The sequence below is a fragment of the Sciurus vulgaris genome, assembly GCF_902686455.1.
Source record: "Sciurus vulgaris genome assembly, chromosome: 1".
Taxonomy (NCBI): domain Eukaryota; kingdom Metazoa; phylum Chordata; class Mammalia; order Rodentia; family Sciuridae; genus Sciurus; species Sciurus vulgaris.
This window is the reverse complement of record NC_136461.1, coordinates 45,462,531-45,476,754: the sequence shown is the minus strand read 5'-3', so window position 1 is coordinate 45,476,754 and position 14,224 is coordinate 45,462,531. Positions and strand designations below refer to the sequence as shown.

The 14,224-nt window shown below is 37.7% G+C and overlaps 1 protein-coding gene across 5 annotated transcripts in view; it reads left to right on the top strand.

Moving 5' to 3' along the window:
- Window positions 1-14,224, top strand: part of FYB2 (FYN binding protein 2) — a 96,682-nt gene that overhangs the window by 70,845 nt on the left and 11,613 nt on the right. For 4 of the 5 annotated variants that reach the window (XR_013757494.1, XM_079101789.1, XM_079101788.1 and 1 more), the window contains exons 10-15: window positions 5,508-5,622; window positions 5,711-5,751; window positions 7,534-7,597; window positions 8,637-8,735; window positions 10,306-10,334; window positions 12,138-12,198. Coding sequence is in view for 4 of the 5 variants with exons in the window: in XM_079101789.1 (XP_078957915.1) it covers window positions 5,508-5,622; window positions 5,711-5,751; window positions 7,534-7,597; window positions 8,637-8,735; window positions 10,306-10,334; window positions 12,138-12,198 (409 nt within the window). In the remaining variant the exon portion in view is untranslated. The remainder of the gene's footprint in view (window positions 1-5,507; window positions 5,623-5,710; window positions 5,752-7,533; window positions 7,598-8,636; window positions 8,736-10,305; window positions 10,335-12,137; window positions 12,199-14,224) is intronic. The other variant, XM_079101790.1, reaches the window with a different exon arrangement.

The window sequence follows — 14,224 nt, the reverse complement described above, 5'->3', positions numbered from 1 at the left end:
TTGTTTATGTGTTGCCTCCCAAGATATTCTGTGAGTACCTTGAGATTAGAGACAATGTGTGTTTTTTTTCCACTTCTCTGTGGACCTGGGAGTGTCTTGCATAAGGGAGCCACCAAATAAAACTTTGTTGAGTAAAGGAATGAAAGAATAAGTCAAAATTTGGTTTCTGTGAATACAGTAGATTCAATAATCTAATGATTCTCTTGATTGAAGCAAGTAAAGTGAAGAATAAATTTTTTAAACATTCATAAAAGTGTCATAGAACAAATATAAAAAGAAAACATCCACAGACCAGGAACCCTGGGAACTGAATGCCAAAGTTAGTGTTTCTGCTGAAGTTTTTGCTAAGGTTGGAATTCCTCGAGGTCCTCTTTACTGCGTGGTGTGCAGAGAATGGGAGGTGTATCCTGGGACCTGCCCAAGGTGGATTTCCTAACAGGAGACTCCTGTATAAAGTTGGGACTCTGTTTGATTGCCATTAGTAGAGCAAATATCTGAGACAATCAACTTATAAGAAGAAGGGTTTATTTTGACTCATGGCAGTTGAAAAGCAAAGAGGGAGGAAGAAAGGGGGCTTGAGTCCTAATATCCCCCTCAAGGGAAGTCCTCCAATGGCCAGAAGTCCTCCCATGTCCTGACCTTATAAAGCTTCCACTGTTTCTGCATTGGACATCCTTTCATCACTGTGATCTAAACAGCTGACAAGAACAACTTTAAAGAGGAAAGATTTATTTTGGCTCATGGTTTCAGAGGATTCAGTCCTTGGTCGACAGGCTCCAAGGCAGAAACATCATGGTGGAAGGGCCTGAGAGAGGAAAGCTCTCAGCTCATGGCAGCCAGGAAGCAGAGAGAGATAGGAAGGGGCCAGGGACAGATAGAGTCTCCAAGGCCATGCCCCTAGCAACCTATGGTTTTCACCACTTCCCTGTAAGATCATTCAAGTTATTCACCCATCAAATGGATTAATCCACTGATGAGGCCAGAGCCCTTATGATCTAATCCTTTCACTTCTGAACATTGCTACATTTCTAACACATAAGACTTTGGGGGACATTACTGAGCCAGATAATAACAACCTCCCAATAGCATCAGGGGCTAGGGGCCAAGCCTATTACACAGGTTTTACAGGACCCTTATCCAAACTATAGCAGAACCCAAATACTTATATCCACACTTTAAGAATGAACAAGATCCCACTGCACAGAAGGAGATCTATCCATTTTGACCTTCGTACCAGGTAAAGGAAAGATTTTAAAAATCTGTTACCACAAGAGGATTCTCAGGCACGTTGGCAGTTTAAAATCATACTATTTATATGACTCTCCCCAAAAAACTGATTTAATCTGAATTAAATTCTGCTTGGTAAACCTCTTAGACAACTGGTAGAAGTAAGCATAAATTCTCCTTGATGAACCCTACTTTTATCTCAGGTTCAAATAATTCTTATAATGCTTTTAAAAATTAACAGTGCATAGTCAAAGATAGCTAAACACAAAAGGAAACAACTCACAGTGAGTGAGAACTAGCACCATAGATAGTAGAACCAACTTGCAAGATATTACAGATATAAGAATTATGAGACCCATATATCATATGAGAATATGAATAGGGAATAAACATATTTGAAAATTGGTAAATTGATATAAAATACAGTGAATAATATACATATGATGAGATACAACTGAAAAAGATATTAGTGAAGTAAAAAAGATCAACCCAGGGAAATTTCACAGAAGAAAATGATTTAGAAACAATGAAAGAGAAGATAAGAATCATGGAAAATAGAATAAGAAGTCTTAAAATAACATCATATCAGAGTTCTGTAAAATAATACTAAAGGGAAGAATACTAAAAAGGAAAGAAAATCACAGGTAAAAGAGATAATTCATTTTCCAAAATTATTCAGAAATACAAATTTGCAGATCCAGGAATCCTAAAGCTTTCAAAAACGATAAATAAAATAAATTGACACCCACCTAGCTATAACTTAGAGAAACTCAAGACCATTGAAGAATAAAGTAATTTAAGTGAGAGATGATGATAGCTCAGGGGAGGAGATCACTACAATAGAATTGTTGAGAAGTGTCTGTTCGGGATATAATTTAAAAGTACAGGTGACAGATGGCTTTTGTTTGGAGGTGAACTATGAGAGAGAAAAGAATCAAGGTTGTCCAAGGCTAACAGCATTCTAACAGAGAAAAATTGGAAGCATTCCCTCTGAAAACTGGAACAAGACAAGGAAGCCCTCTCTTCACCACTTCTATTCAACACAGTCCTCGAAACACTAGCCAAAGCAATTAAGCAAAAGAAAGAAATTAAAGAGATACAAAGAGGAAAAGGAGAACTCAGACTATCGCTATTTGTTGATGACATGATTCTATATTTAGAAGACCCAAAAAAAACCCACCAGAAAGCTTCTAGAACTCATAAACAAATTCAGCAAAGTAGCAGGATATAAAATTAGCACCCATAAATCAATTGTGTTCCTAAACGCCAAGGATGAATCAGCTGAACTAGAAATTAGAAAACTATCCTATTCACCATAGCTTCAAAAAAGTAAAATACTTGGGAATCAATTGAACAAAAGATGTGAAAACCTCTACAATAAAAACTATACAAGACTAAAGAAAGAAATTGAAGAAGACCTTAGAAGATGGAAAGATCTCCCATGTTCTTGGATAGGCAGAATTAATATTGTCAAAATGGCCATACTACCAAAAGCTCTATACAGATGTAATGCAATTCCTATTAAAATTCCAATGGTATTCTTCACAGAAATAGGAAAAGTAGTCATGAAATTCATTTGAAAAAAATAAGAGGCCCAGAATAGCCAATCCTTTAGCAAGAATAGTGAAGCAGGAGGCATCACAATACAAGGACCTTACATTATACTACAGAGCTATAGTAACAAAAACAGCATGGTATTGGCTCCAAAATAGACATGAAGACCAATGGAAAAGAATAGAAGACACAGAGACAAACCCACATACACACAGTTATCTCATACTGGACAAAGGTGCCATAACAAACGGTGCTGGGAAAACTGGAAATCCATATGTAGCAGAATTAAATTTAACCCTATCTCTTATTCTGCACAAAGCTCAACTCAAAGTGGATCAAGGATCTAGGCATTAGACCAAAGACCCCGCGCCTACTAGAAGAAAATGTAGACAGGCCATCTTGTCAGCTTAGGAACCGAACTCCTTAACAAGACTCCTAAAGCTCAAAAAGTAAAATCAAAAATCAGTAAGTGTGATGCTATCAAACTAAAAAGCTTCTTTATTTCAAAAGAAACAATCAAGAACATGAAGAGAGAGCCTACAGAATGGGAGAAAAATCTTTTGGACCTGCACCTCAGATAGAACATTAATCTCCAGGATATACAAAGAACTCAAAAAACTTAACACCAAAAAACCAAATAACCCATCAATAAATGTGCAAAGGAACTGAACAGGTACTTCACAGAAGAAGAAATATGAATGATCAACAAATATATGAAAAAAAAATGTTCAACATCTTTAGTGATTACAGAAATACAAAGTAAAACTACGAAGATTCCATCTCACTCCAGTCAGAATGGCAATTATCAAGAATCCAAGCAACAATAAATGTTGGCAAGGATGTGGGGGAAAAAGTACACTCAAACATTGCTGGTGGGACTGCAAATTGGTGCAGCCACTCTGAAAAGCAATATGGAGATGCCTCAAAAAAGTAGAAATGGAACCACCATGTGACCCAGTTATCCCACTCTTCTGTCTATGCCCAGGACTTTAAATCAGCATACTACAGAGACACAGCCCCATCAATGTTTATAGCAGCTCAATTCACAGTAGCTAGGCTACAGAATCAACCTGGGCGCCCTACAACAGATGAATAGATAAAGAAAACGTGGCATATACACTCACTGGTATATTAACCAGTCATAGAAAAACATGACTATGACTTTTGCCTTTAAATAGATGGATCTGGAGACTGTCCTGCTAAGTGAAATAAGTCAGTCCCAAAAAACAAAAGGTCAAATGTTCTGATATGTATATGCTAACACACAACAAGGGGCGGGGGGAGGGAGGAAAAACAGAAGTTCATTGGATTAGACCAAGGGAATGAAGGGAAGGGAGGAGAGAAGAGAAGAGGAAAGACAGACAGTACACCGAACTGGACATAACTTTCCTATGCTCATATATGAATATACCACAGTGAATCTCCACTCATGTACAACCACAAGAATGGGATCCTAATTAGAATAAATGATACTCCATGTGTGTACAACTGTCAAAATATACCCTACTATTACGTATGTCTAAAAAAACAAACAAAAAAAAACTTAAAAAAAAAAAAAGAATCAAATTGTCTCTAAGGTTTGGGGTCTGAGGAACAGAAGGGATAGAATTGGGGTAGGATTCAGGAACAGCCAACTTTTAAAGAGAAATCATGAGTTGGATTGGGAATGAGAGAGGCTTGAACAACCAGGTGGAAATGATGTGAAGGCTGATAGTGTCTGGAACTCTGAGAGGTGTTTAAGTTGAAGACATAAATTTGTGAGTATCTGTTTTTAACATGATGCCATAAACAATTTCCTCAACCAAAAGGAAAGAATAAGAAAGAAAATGATCTCTTCTATGTGTTTAGCATCTTTATTTGTGCTAGAGAAATTTTCTGATCACTTCTTGAGGAAAAGCGGGATCTTTTGCCTCTGGGAGCTGGAATTCTTTTAGGTGGTTTGTGGCCTACATGCTAAATTACTTCTTGCCAGAGGATAAAATCTTGTTTGGTTCATTTAATTAATACATCCAAGTCGCTTTGCTTATTGCTTATTTTTCAGACAGATTACTTCTTATTTTTGATTAATAGTTCATGTTTGAAAGTGGTTCTGAATCACCCTAAATATTAACCTATGCCAACTCAGAGAGGTGTCAACTCAGAGAGGTGTCATTATATTATGGTTATAATAAGTTTATAGCTCTGAGAAACAAACACATACATTTAGCAGGCTAGCTACCTGTGCAAACAATCCCTATGCACTTTTTAGCATGACATGTTATCTTCTGACTAACTCCATGGTTAACAGATAATACACATTGACATGTACTCAACCCACTTGTCTGAGAAATTTTACTTTGAGAAAAAAATGCAAGACTGGATAAGGTCATCTAGATGCAGAGTTACACCCTGGAGGACTTCGACCGAGCTCAGAGATCAACACAAGAACTTTCAAGGAGGGAGGAGGTACTGGTTTACTAGGGGCCAGCACTCATTATACATATGACTTAATCCTGGTAGCAATCACAGAGAGGAGGTGCCATTATCATCATCCCCCACCTCAGAGCTTCGTAACTGAGGCTCTGTAAGGTAGACATGCTGTCCAAGGGTCCTGTGTGTTAAGATGACACTCCTGTTTTAGCACTGGGTTTCCCTGCTCTTGCCTCCATTGCCACTGATGTACATGATCCTTTCCTGACAGCAGCCAATATGATGTTCCTCAGGGAGGTTCTCTGTTTTCCTAACAGGTGGGTACGTGGAGGCTTTGGAGGTGACCAGAGAAACCCCAGGCCCAGGTGCCTTTAAGTCAAGCTCCCTCCCGGAGGAGACCTATGATGATGTGGAGTATCCTAGGACAGATGTGTAAGTACGTTCCTGACATTCAGCAAGATGCACGAGATGAGGCTTTGACGGCACGACAGGTTATTGCCCTTTGTTCTCTTTTTCACAGACCAAAGTTGGACTTCTCCAGCTCATTCACCTCAGATAGCGGTAAGTGTGGGAAGACCGCTGTGAACCCGCCAGCCACCAGGTGTCTTCTATTTTACATGTTCATATCTTTAATGATGCCAGTTGGGAGGGGTGAGGGTAACTTAAGAGAAGTGGTCCCAAGACGTGTGCTTGTAAGTGCCTTTAGGGCCGGTGAAGATTCTGGAAAGGGCATTCCTGTGGTAATAAGCGGCTTCACTGAAATGGCTTTCCTTCTGATCCCTTCACAGTGTGAGTCTAACTAGAGGACATTTTTTTACTTAGAATGCTTCATGACTTCCCAGCACTTTTAGGATCCACCTGAACATAGACTATGTGGCTTCAGCTCATGCTCTCTCCAGCTTCCCCTTGATATCAGGCATGAAAGCCTTCCTTCAGCTTTCCATGACTGCCCAACGCCCACTGCAGGATGTGTGCAGATGCCACCCTTTCCTGAGGGTGATGTGACTCTATGTGACTGTCGCAAGGATTAATGCATATTTATGATGAGTGCTGGCCCCTAGTAAACCAGTGACCCCTCCTCTTTGCCCAGATCCTTTGCCTTAGTAACTCTGATCTTCTGATCTCAGCTCAGTCGTTGTTCCTCCAGGAATATTCTTGGTGTGTAGTCTTAGAATACCAGGGACATCTTTTTTCATAGCACTTGCCACACTTTTAAGTTTATATTTATGTGGTTCTTTGACAACTGTCTTCCCTCCTAGATTATTACTTTCTGTTTACTCAATGTTTCCTCTGCCCCTAGAATAATGTTATATTTAAAAAATATATATCTGCTGAAAAAGTGAATGGATGGGAAAAAAATGGGGAGGTATTAGTCACAGGATACAAATTTTTAATTAGAATAAGTTCAGGAGATCTACTGTATAAAAATCAAGACATTACAGTTTCATTTAATAACAAGTATACCTAGAAATTGCTGAGATTAGATTTTAAGGTTCTCATCACAAAAATAAGTAGGTGAAGTGAAAGATATACTAATTAGCTTGATTTAGTTACTGTGCAATGTATATGGTTTCCAAAACATTGTGTTTTGGTATACACCATAAATATCTATAATTTTTGCCAATTAAAAATAAAAATTAAAAAAACTAAAAGTAATAAGGGTAGAGATAATCAAATATTACCGTGGTTGGGTTTCTTCTTGGAATCTTAGAACTTTAGATGCCACCTTAAAGCCACCCTAGAAAAAAGTATATCCAATACTCTCATTTTAAAAAAGGAAACTGAGGCACAGAGAAAGTTAAGTGACTCCTTATGCTCATTTGTGTTACAGTCAAGTGTGGAACTTCAAAATTCAGACCCTTAATTCAATGTTCTTTCAATTAGATTGTTTTGCCAGGGTAGAATCAACAGATATCTGTGTGTATTAAGCTTATGTATTGTGGTAGAGTAAGGCCATGCTTAGAACGAAGAGGTTATTCAAGAAGTATCTGGTTTCCCATTATTTCCCCAGCATTCAGCACAATGTCTCATGATTAAAAGGTGATAGTTGTTATGTGCTAAATACGGTAAGACGGGAGGGTGAAAGAAAGCAATTTTGATAAACTAACTTTTGCTAAATCAGATCAGGCATGAATCAGGGTTGGAAGTGAGTCCTAATTTTCATTTGTACATAATTTTAAAGAAGTTTAAATATTTTTACTACATGCTTATAAAAGCATGGTTAAGTTACACTACAAATTACTTAAAGAAGAATCAAAATGCCTTGCACCTAATAGAGACCCAATGTTTTGTTAAATATTAATCTGAACTATTGAAATTATAATGAATTTTTTTTAATTTCAGAAGAAAATTGTGAAGAAATATATGAAGACATCTATAAAACAAAAAGCAATTACCCCAAAATAGAGTGAGTTTCTCTTTGTTGGCTTTGTAATCCAATGGTATTTCCTGTTGGTTCAGTAAATAAGAGCTTCAGAAATGACCCCTGACCCCAGCACCACCCTTTACTAAAGGGAGGATTCACATAGAAAGTGGTGGTGAGTGATTAGAATACAACATTGTGATGAATAGGATAGTTGGAATTATACAGAATCACTTATCACAAATTTTAACTACAGTGCTTTCTCTTTTGAGAAAATGTCCACTTCCCTGAATAAAGAACAATGATACTGTGTTTAAAAAAAAAAATAAGTAAGAAAGGAGAAGTAAATATCAACAAAATTTGCTTCAATTCTGTAGTTGCTTTTCCAGGAAAAAAAAAAAATCAATGATTACAATCTACCTTTGCCTTTGTGCATTACAAAGTAGTCTTGGGGACTTGGGATTAATTTAAAATCTAGTAATTCATTGTTATCAAGAACAATATTTGTTCCAGTGGACATTATTTTTCATCGTTATAAAGGACACATTGTAGAAAGTGAAATGTCAACAGCAAGAAGTCTGAAAGTTGAAGGAAAGGGAATCCTCAGCTAGCATGTCCCTCCCTTCCCCCTCACAAACCCCAAAAGGATATTGGGAGAATTTTAATCATTGACTGGATGTCAGTGTATCACCATTGTTGCAATACTGAGTAAGTTGAAAGTCAGCACTGTGAATTTCAGAAGCCAGAAATTCCTAGATTTCTAGTGCAGCTTGTAGTCTAGGCTTCCATTATCTTCTCCTCTAAAGGAAGATTTTGCTCCATAAACTGCAAAAATAGACACTATTGGGGGTGGATGAAAGTTTGTGCTGCAATGTAATTACTCCCTTCATGGTTGACTGGTGTGTGCTACTTCATGTTAGAATCTAAGCAAAGAAAAGCAGAGTAGTTGATAAGGACATTTTCTTCCCCTTCCTTGAGTGGGGTGTTCTGGAAATGAGACCAAAGCCTCCAGTTCTCTTTACAGCAGCCTTCATCTCCAGGACTCTCTCAAATGCCATGTTGTTTATCTTCTGATTCCTCTTAGTTTAGATGGAAAAGAAGCACTTAAAAGACTGCAACAATTCTTCAGAAAGGAAAAGGGTAGATTTAAAATGAAGAAAACCAAGTCTAAAGAAAATGTAAGGTAAAGAGTCCCTTTTCACTCTCTTCAGGAGGGATTAAGTGCTGGCCTGGTCGACACACAGGCTGAGGTCCTCCACCCAGTTCTCAGAAACAGGAATGAGTGTCAGAAACTAAAACCAAAGGCCAGGCCAACTGCCCTCGTGATACTAATGAGAAAGTGGCATGCCCCTTTGGAAAAAATTGACGATAAAAGATTGTAAACAAGGATAGAGAGAAAGTCTTAGCCAAGCAAGACCCAGAACAGAAACTTCCGTCATCATCCTAGGTATCTATACACATTGTTATCGCTAAGCATTACGTTATTAATTATGTCCTTTTATGCTTTCTTGACCCTACAAGTTCTAACAGTTTTGTCTACACTTCCAAGTATAATTTGTTTTCCTTGAGAGTGGAGTAGGGAGATGAACTATTCAAATGAACAGCTCATGTATCTCGAAGGATGACTTAGGCTAACTGCCTGTCTTTGAGGAAGTTCCAAATTCACTGGTAGTGAAAGAGACTAGGGTTCTGGATTCTGGTTTCAGTTCTGCCATTTGTTCAGTGTGCAACTAGGGGCAAATCACTTCCATTCGTATCACCGGGTGCAGTTTCCTCCTGTGTTAATGGAAGAGGGAATTGTGTAGTCTCCAGACACAACTCTCTCAGATGTAGGTACTGATCTGCATTTTGTGAGGGCTGGTAAAATAATTAACTAGGACCATTACCTATGTTAGGAATTATGCTCTTCTATTCTGAAGCTCTTTTAAATGGTAAAGTATCAAACGTGTGGTTTCAGTCCAATTGTTAGTTGGAGCTAGACTTACCAAGAGATCCTTCAGAACACGAGTTTCATATATTGTAGTCCTGATTATGACAGAAGAGCTATGCTCTATTAATTTATTTTTAGTCTCCCTTACAAAACTCCAAGCCACTTCAGGACAGAAACTGTGGATCCAATAATTTCATAGACTTACCACAAAGGCCTAGTACACAAAGCGTGCTCCAAAAATACCCATAGGGCTGAATTTAAGTTGAAGGCTTAAAATACATAGGTACTTCTTTCCATGTTATTGTTCAGTGTGAAGTGCACTGAACAATCTAGCTCGGCCATGTGCCTTTTCCCACTTAGGCATTCACCCTCTTACATTTCTACCTGGCCTGGATTTCTCCCTAAAAGTCCCCTTTTGGCTTAAATACCATAGGCAGGATGCAGTGTCTGCAGAAGGTCACATTAATTCATTTGTAGGATGTCCTCCCTTGCCAATACTTACCCACACGTAATGTGTCCAGGTGGCCTCTTAGAAGGTTAATAGACAGAAATAGGATTCTGTGGATGGAGATGCTCAGGGCTGTGGGGCAGTCTGGGGTTGTCTAGGTAAGAAATGGAGGACTGGCCTTCAGTAGGGATTGCTCATTTCGAATAGGTGTGGGGGTGTCTGTGATCAGAACAAAGCTGCAGGAGGTTGGCTTCACATCTTTGGCTAGAGGCATCATCTGGATTGGGACCCCTAGTAATCAGTGATAGTTGAGCTCACCTTTATGAACAGGGCTTTTTTCCACTTGACCTTTCTGTGTCTTTTGTCAACCAACAGTGCATTTTCCATTTCACTGCCTGATTTAGGTAAGTGACATTTATTTACTTGTTACTGACCAAAAGTACTCAGTATTGGAATATTCAGGGACAAGGAAAGAGAAGTGGTAATCCTTCCTTCCTGCATTGCCACATTCAAAGAAAAATGGGCCCATCAAAATCAAAGATATCATATGATAGTATTTCTTACTTAGGGAAAGAAGAAACACTTCTTGGGTAATTATACCACATACCATACTGGGAATACATGCTTTCCTCTTAAAATCCCAAAGAAATAAGATGTTTTTGTCCCTTTTTAGGGACAAAAATTGGATTTGTACCCAGGTCTTTCTTACTATTAGCTATGAAACTCATGCATTTTGCATTATACCACGTACCTCTTGGTGCATTTGATAGCCAAATTGATTTATTAAGACATAATGAATTGAATATGATCACACTGCAGCCTGAACACTAACTGAATCAAGAATGGGTCCTTGGACTATTATCTGCTTTGCCATTAAAACACTGCAAAAATTACCAGTGTTAATTACTGCCTGACAGTGCTCTCAACATATGTTCAAACACTGAATTTGCCAACAGGAGGGCCATGTGTTTAGTTGTTCACTGGTTTTTGTTCATGGGCTCTTGTTATATGGCAAGTTTGATTTCACTCCTAGTAATTTGAATGTATGTTATAATTCACAAATATGAGTTTGCCAATCTAAATAACACATATACCTGTAAAATCACAGGTTTCCCAACATATAATCCGTGCGTATGTGTGTATGTGTGTGTGTTTGCTTAAAGTCAACTTAGAATTTTGTTTCTTAGTCAGAAAGACTTGGGTTTAGCACTCCTAATCCAAAAATCAAAAATCTGAAATGCTCCAAAATCTGAAACTTTTTGAATGCTGACATGATGTCACAGTGGAAAATTCCACACTGACCTCATGTGACAGGTTGTAGTCAAAAAGCAGGCATACTAAAAAAAATTGTATAAAATTACCTTTGAGAAGGTGTATACAGTGCATATGAAATACAAAATAACCTTTGAGTTTAGATTTGGGTCCCATCACTAATATATCTCATTTTATATATGCAAAATATTCCAAAATCCAAAAAATTTGAAATCCAAAACTCTGTTCCCAAGCATTTCAAATAAGGGATAGTCAACCTGTACCCCTACCCATATTTAAAGGTATTGAAGAAATTATTTAAGTAATGAATAATTTAAAATAATTGAATATAAATTATGAATAATTATGTCAAAAGGGCTCAAACTTGTTCAAATGGAAATCATCTGAAAATCATGGAATCCTATGTAGGGTGCCAAAAATTATAAATATTATAAGTTGAAAATGTCTAATTATGATTATATACTAAGAATCAATGTAATGCATGATTATTATTCAAAAGAAAAAGTTCCCATTGGTGTGACTTAAAAGATTTCATGAAAGAAAAAAACCAACATTAATATTCTACTAAATTTAGTTTTTCCCCATTTTGGGAATTAAGAAAAGCAGCCCTCTACTAGTAGAAATCTTTTTCCAGGTCCAGAAAGATGGAAACTCATCTAAAATTGATTCTTCCAGCAAGTTCATATTTTTATGACCTGAGAATAAAATCATATTGATATTAATAAATAATAGGACATCTCAGTATTTTGTCAATACCTCAGTTGAATTTCTTTGCAAAAGAGAACTTTTTGTTCCAGCCTATCTATAATCAGATTTTGATAAAATAGGTTTGTGGATGCACTCAGGTAATTGGGTAGTTTTATGTAATTTGGAAAGCCAAAGGTTGTATAAAACATACCTGATAATGGACAATTTTGATCCTATCTTGGCCCTAGAACTTAGGTCTCAGGAAGTTATCATCTATGATGATGTGGACATAAGTGAAAAAGAGTCAAAGTAAGTCAATTCACCACACTGGTCATCCCTGCTGCCACCTGACCCATTTCCTGATTCTTTCTTAAATATGTTCAGAGAACCATCTTTCCTGATCCATGGGGACCAGAGGAAGAGTAACATTTCCTGCATGACTAAGGAAAAATGATAAAAAGCAGGCCACTCAACAGTGGCAGTGACCCAAGAGGCAGTGGACCTCTGGAATTTGTCTTTGTTTCTTATCTTTGGATCTGGAGGCTTGACATAGTTATTTAATAACCTATGTAGATGGTAGCATGCAGAATAGCAAAAAAAAAAAAAAATTGACACAATCTGTTTTCAAGAATTAAATAACTATAAAGAAAAAAGAAAGAAGAGAAAGAAACCATCCTAACTCAGTGTCCCCTCTCTAGCAATTTGTTACCAGTCTTCTTCCTCTCAACCCATCGTTGGAAATGGAGGTCACCTCTGATTATCTTCAATTCATCTTCCCCTGTTCACTGAAATTACATTTCTGTCTCTATCTTACCAGTGAGCTTACTTTGGTAAGGTTACTAATAACTCCTTTGTTAAATCTATGGGATACTTTTAAATCATTATCTTACTTGGCTTCTCAATACTCTTAAACTGTTTATAATGTCATCTACCCAAGTGGGGGTGGAATACTGACTTTTCCTTGGTTTCCATGTTACTGTTATTTATTTCTTTTTTGCCTGTTTCTAATAAGTATGTAGTGTGTGTGTGTGTGTATGTGTGTGTGTGAAAGAGAAAGAGAGCACTCTAATTCTACCAACCATGTCTTACATAGTGTGTGCTCCTTAGATTTTCTATAACAGTTCTATTCTTCCTTTATGTCCTTGAATGTTCTCAAGGGTTCCAATTATAATCATTATGTCAACAACCTCAAAATATACATTTTGAGGTCAGATTTCTCTCCTGAGCTTCAACAGTTCTCCAGGACAATTCTCATTGAAGCTCAGAATGGACATCATAATGCAGGATGTCAATCCTTCCCATCTAGATCTTGTCTTTTTCTTCTACTCTGTTAGTGATTGTTTCAGTAAACACAGTTGTCCCACACAAAACCCTAGGCATTATCCTCGACTCCTCCTCCTCTTGTGTCCGGCCTTCTTCACCCCTCTCTTTTAGTATATCTCAAGTCATTCCTGTTTCTCCTTCCCCACTGCACAGACACAATTCAGACCCTTGCCGCTTCTCAAATGGATTACTCCAAGAAATTCCCCATGTGATCATTTAACCTTCATTATTTCAGTTCCTTCTCCAAACTTGATGATGATGATGATATACCAGGGATTGATCCCAGGGGTAATTAGCCTCTAAGCCACATTCCCATCCTTTTTTACATTTTATTTTTTGTTTTTGAGACAGGGTCTACTAAGTTGCTTAGGGCCTAAGTTGATGAGGCTGGCTTTGAACCTAAGGTCCTCTTGCCTTAGCCTCCCAGGTCGCTAGGATTACAGGCATGCACCACTGAGCCTGGCCAGTCTTCAAATTAAATAAGGTGCAAATTTTCTAAGGTGTGTCACAAAACCCACACCTGCCAGCTTAAAACCATTTGGGGTTATCCTCAGAAGGAAGTTCCACTGCTTAGGAAGACATAAGACTCATTCATGACCCAGCCCCTGGGACCCCTCACCTGCACTTCACACTCACCCATCATTCCAGTGTTCCATCCAAACTAAACTACTGGGAGTTTCTTGAAGTCAAAAGTTGTCCAGCATTTCTAAACCTTCACATTTGTTCCAACTTCATTAATTCATTCAACCAATATTTAGTAAGCATGCAATATGTACTGGGCACTGTGCTAGGTTTTGGGTATATGATTCCTACTCTGGTTTGATTAGATAGGTAAATGAATAAAAATAGATCTATAATTATGCATTAGAATTTGGCTGATTTGAAACAGGATATTTTAAAGTGGATATAAGGTACGTGTTAGGAGGTGGTTAATACTCATTTAGATTAGATACCTCCTCTCCAAAGAGGTGAGAATGTAAAAGGACAGAAGAATAGTTCTACCTGAAATACA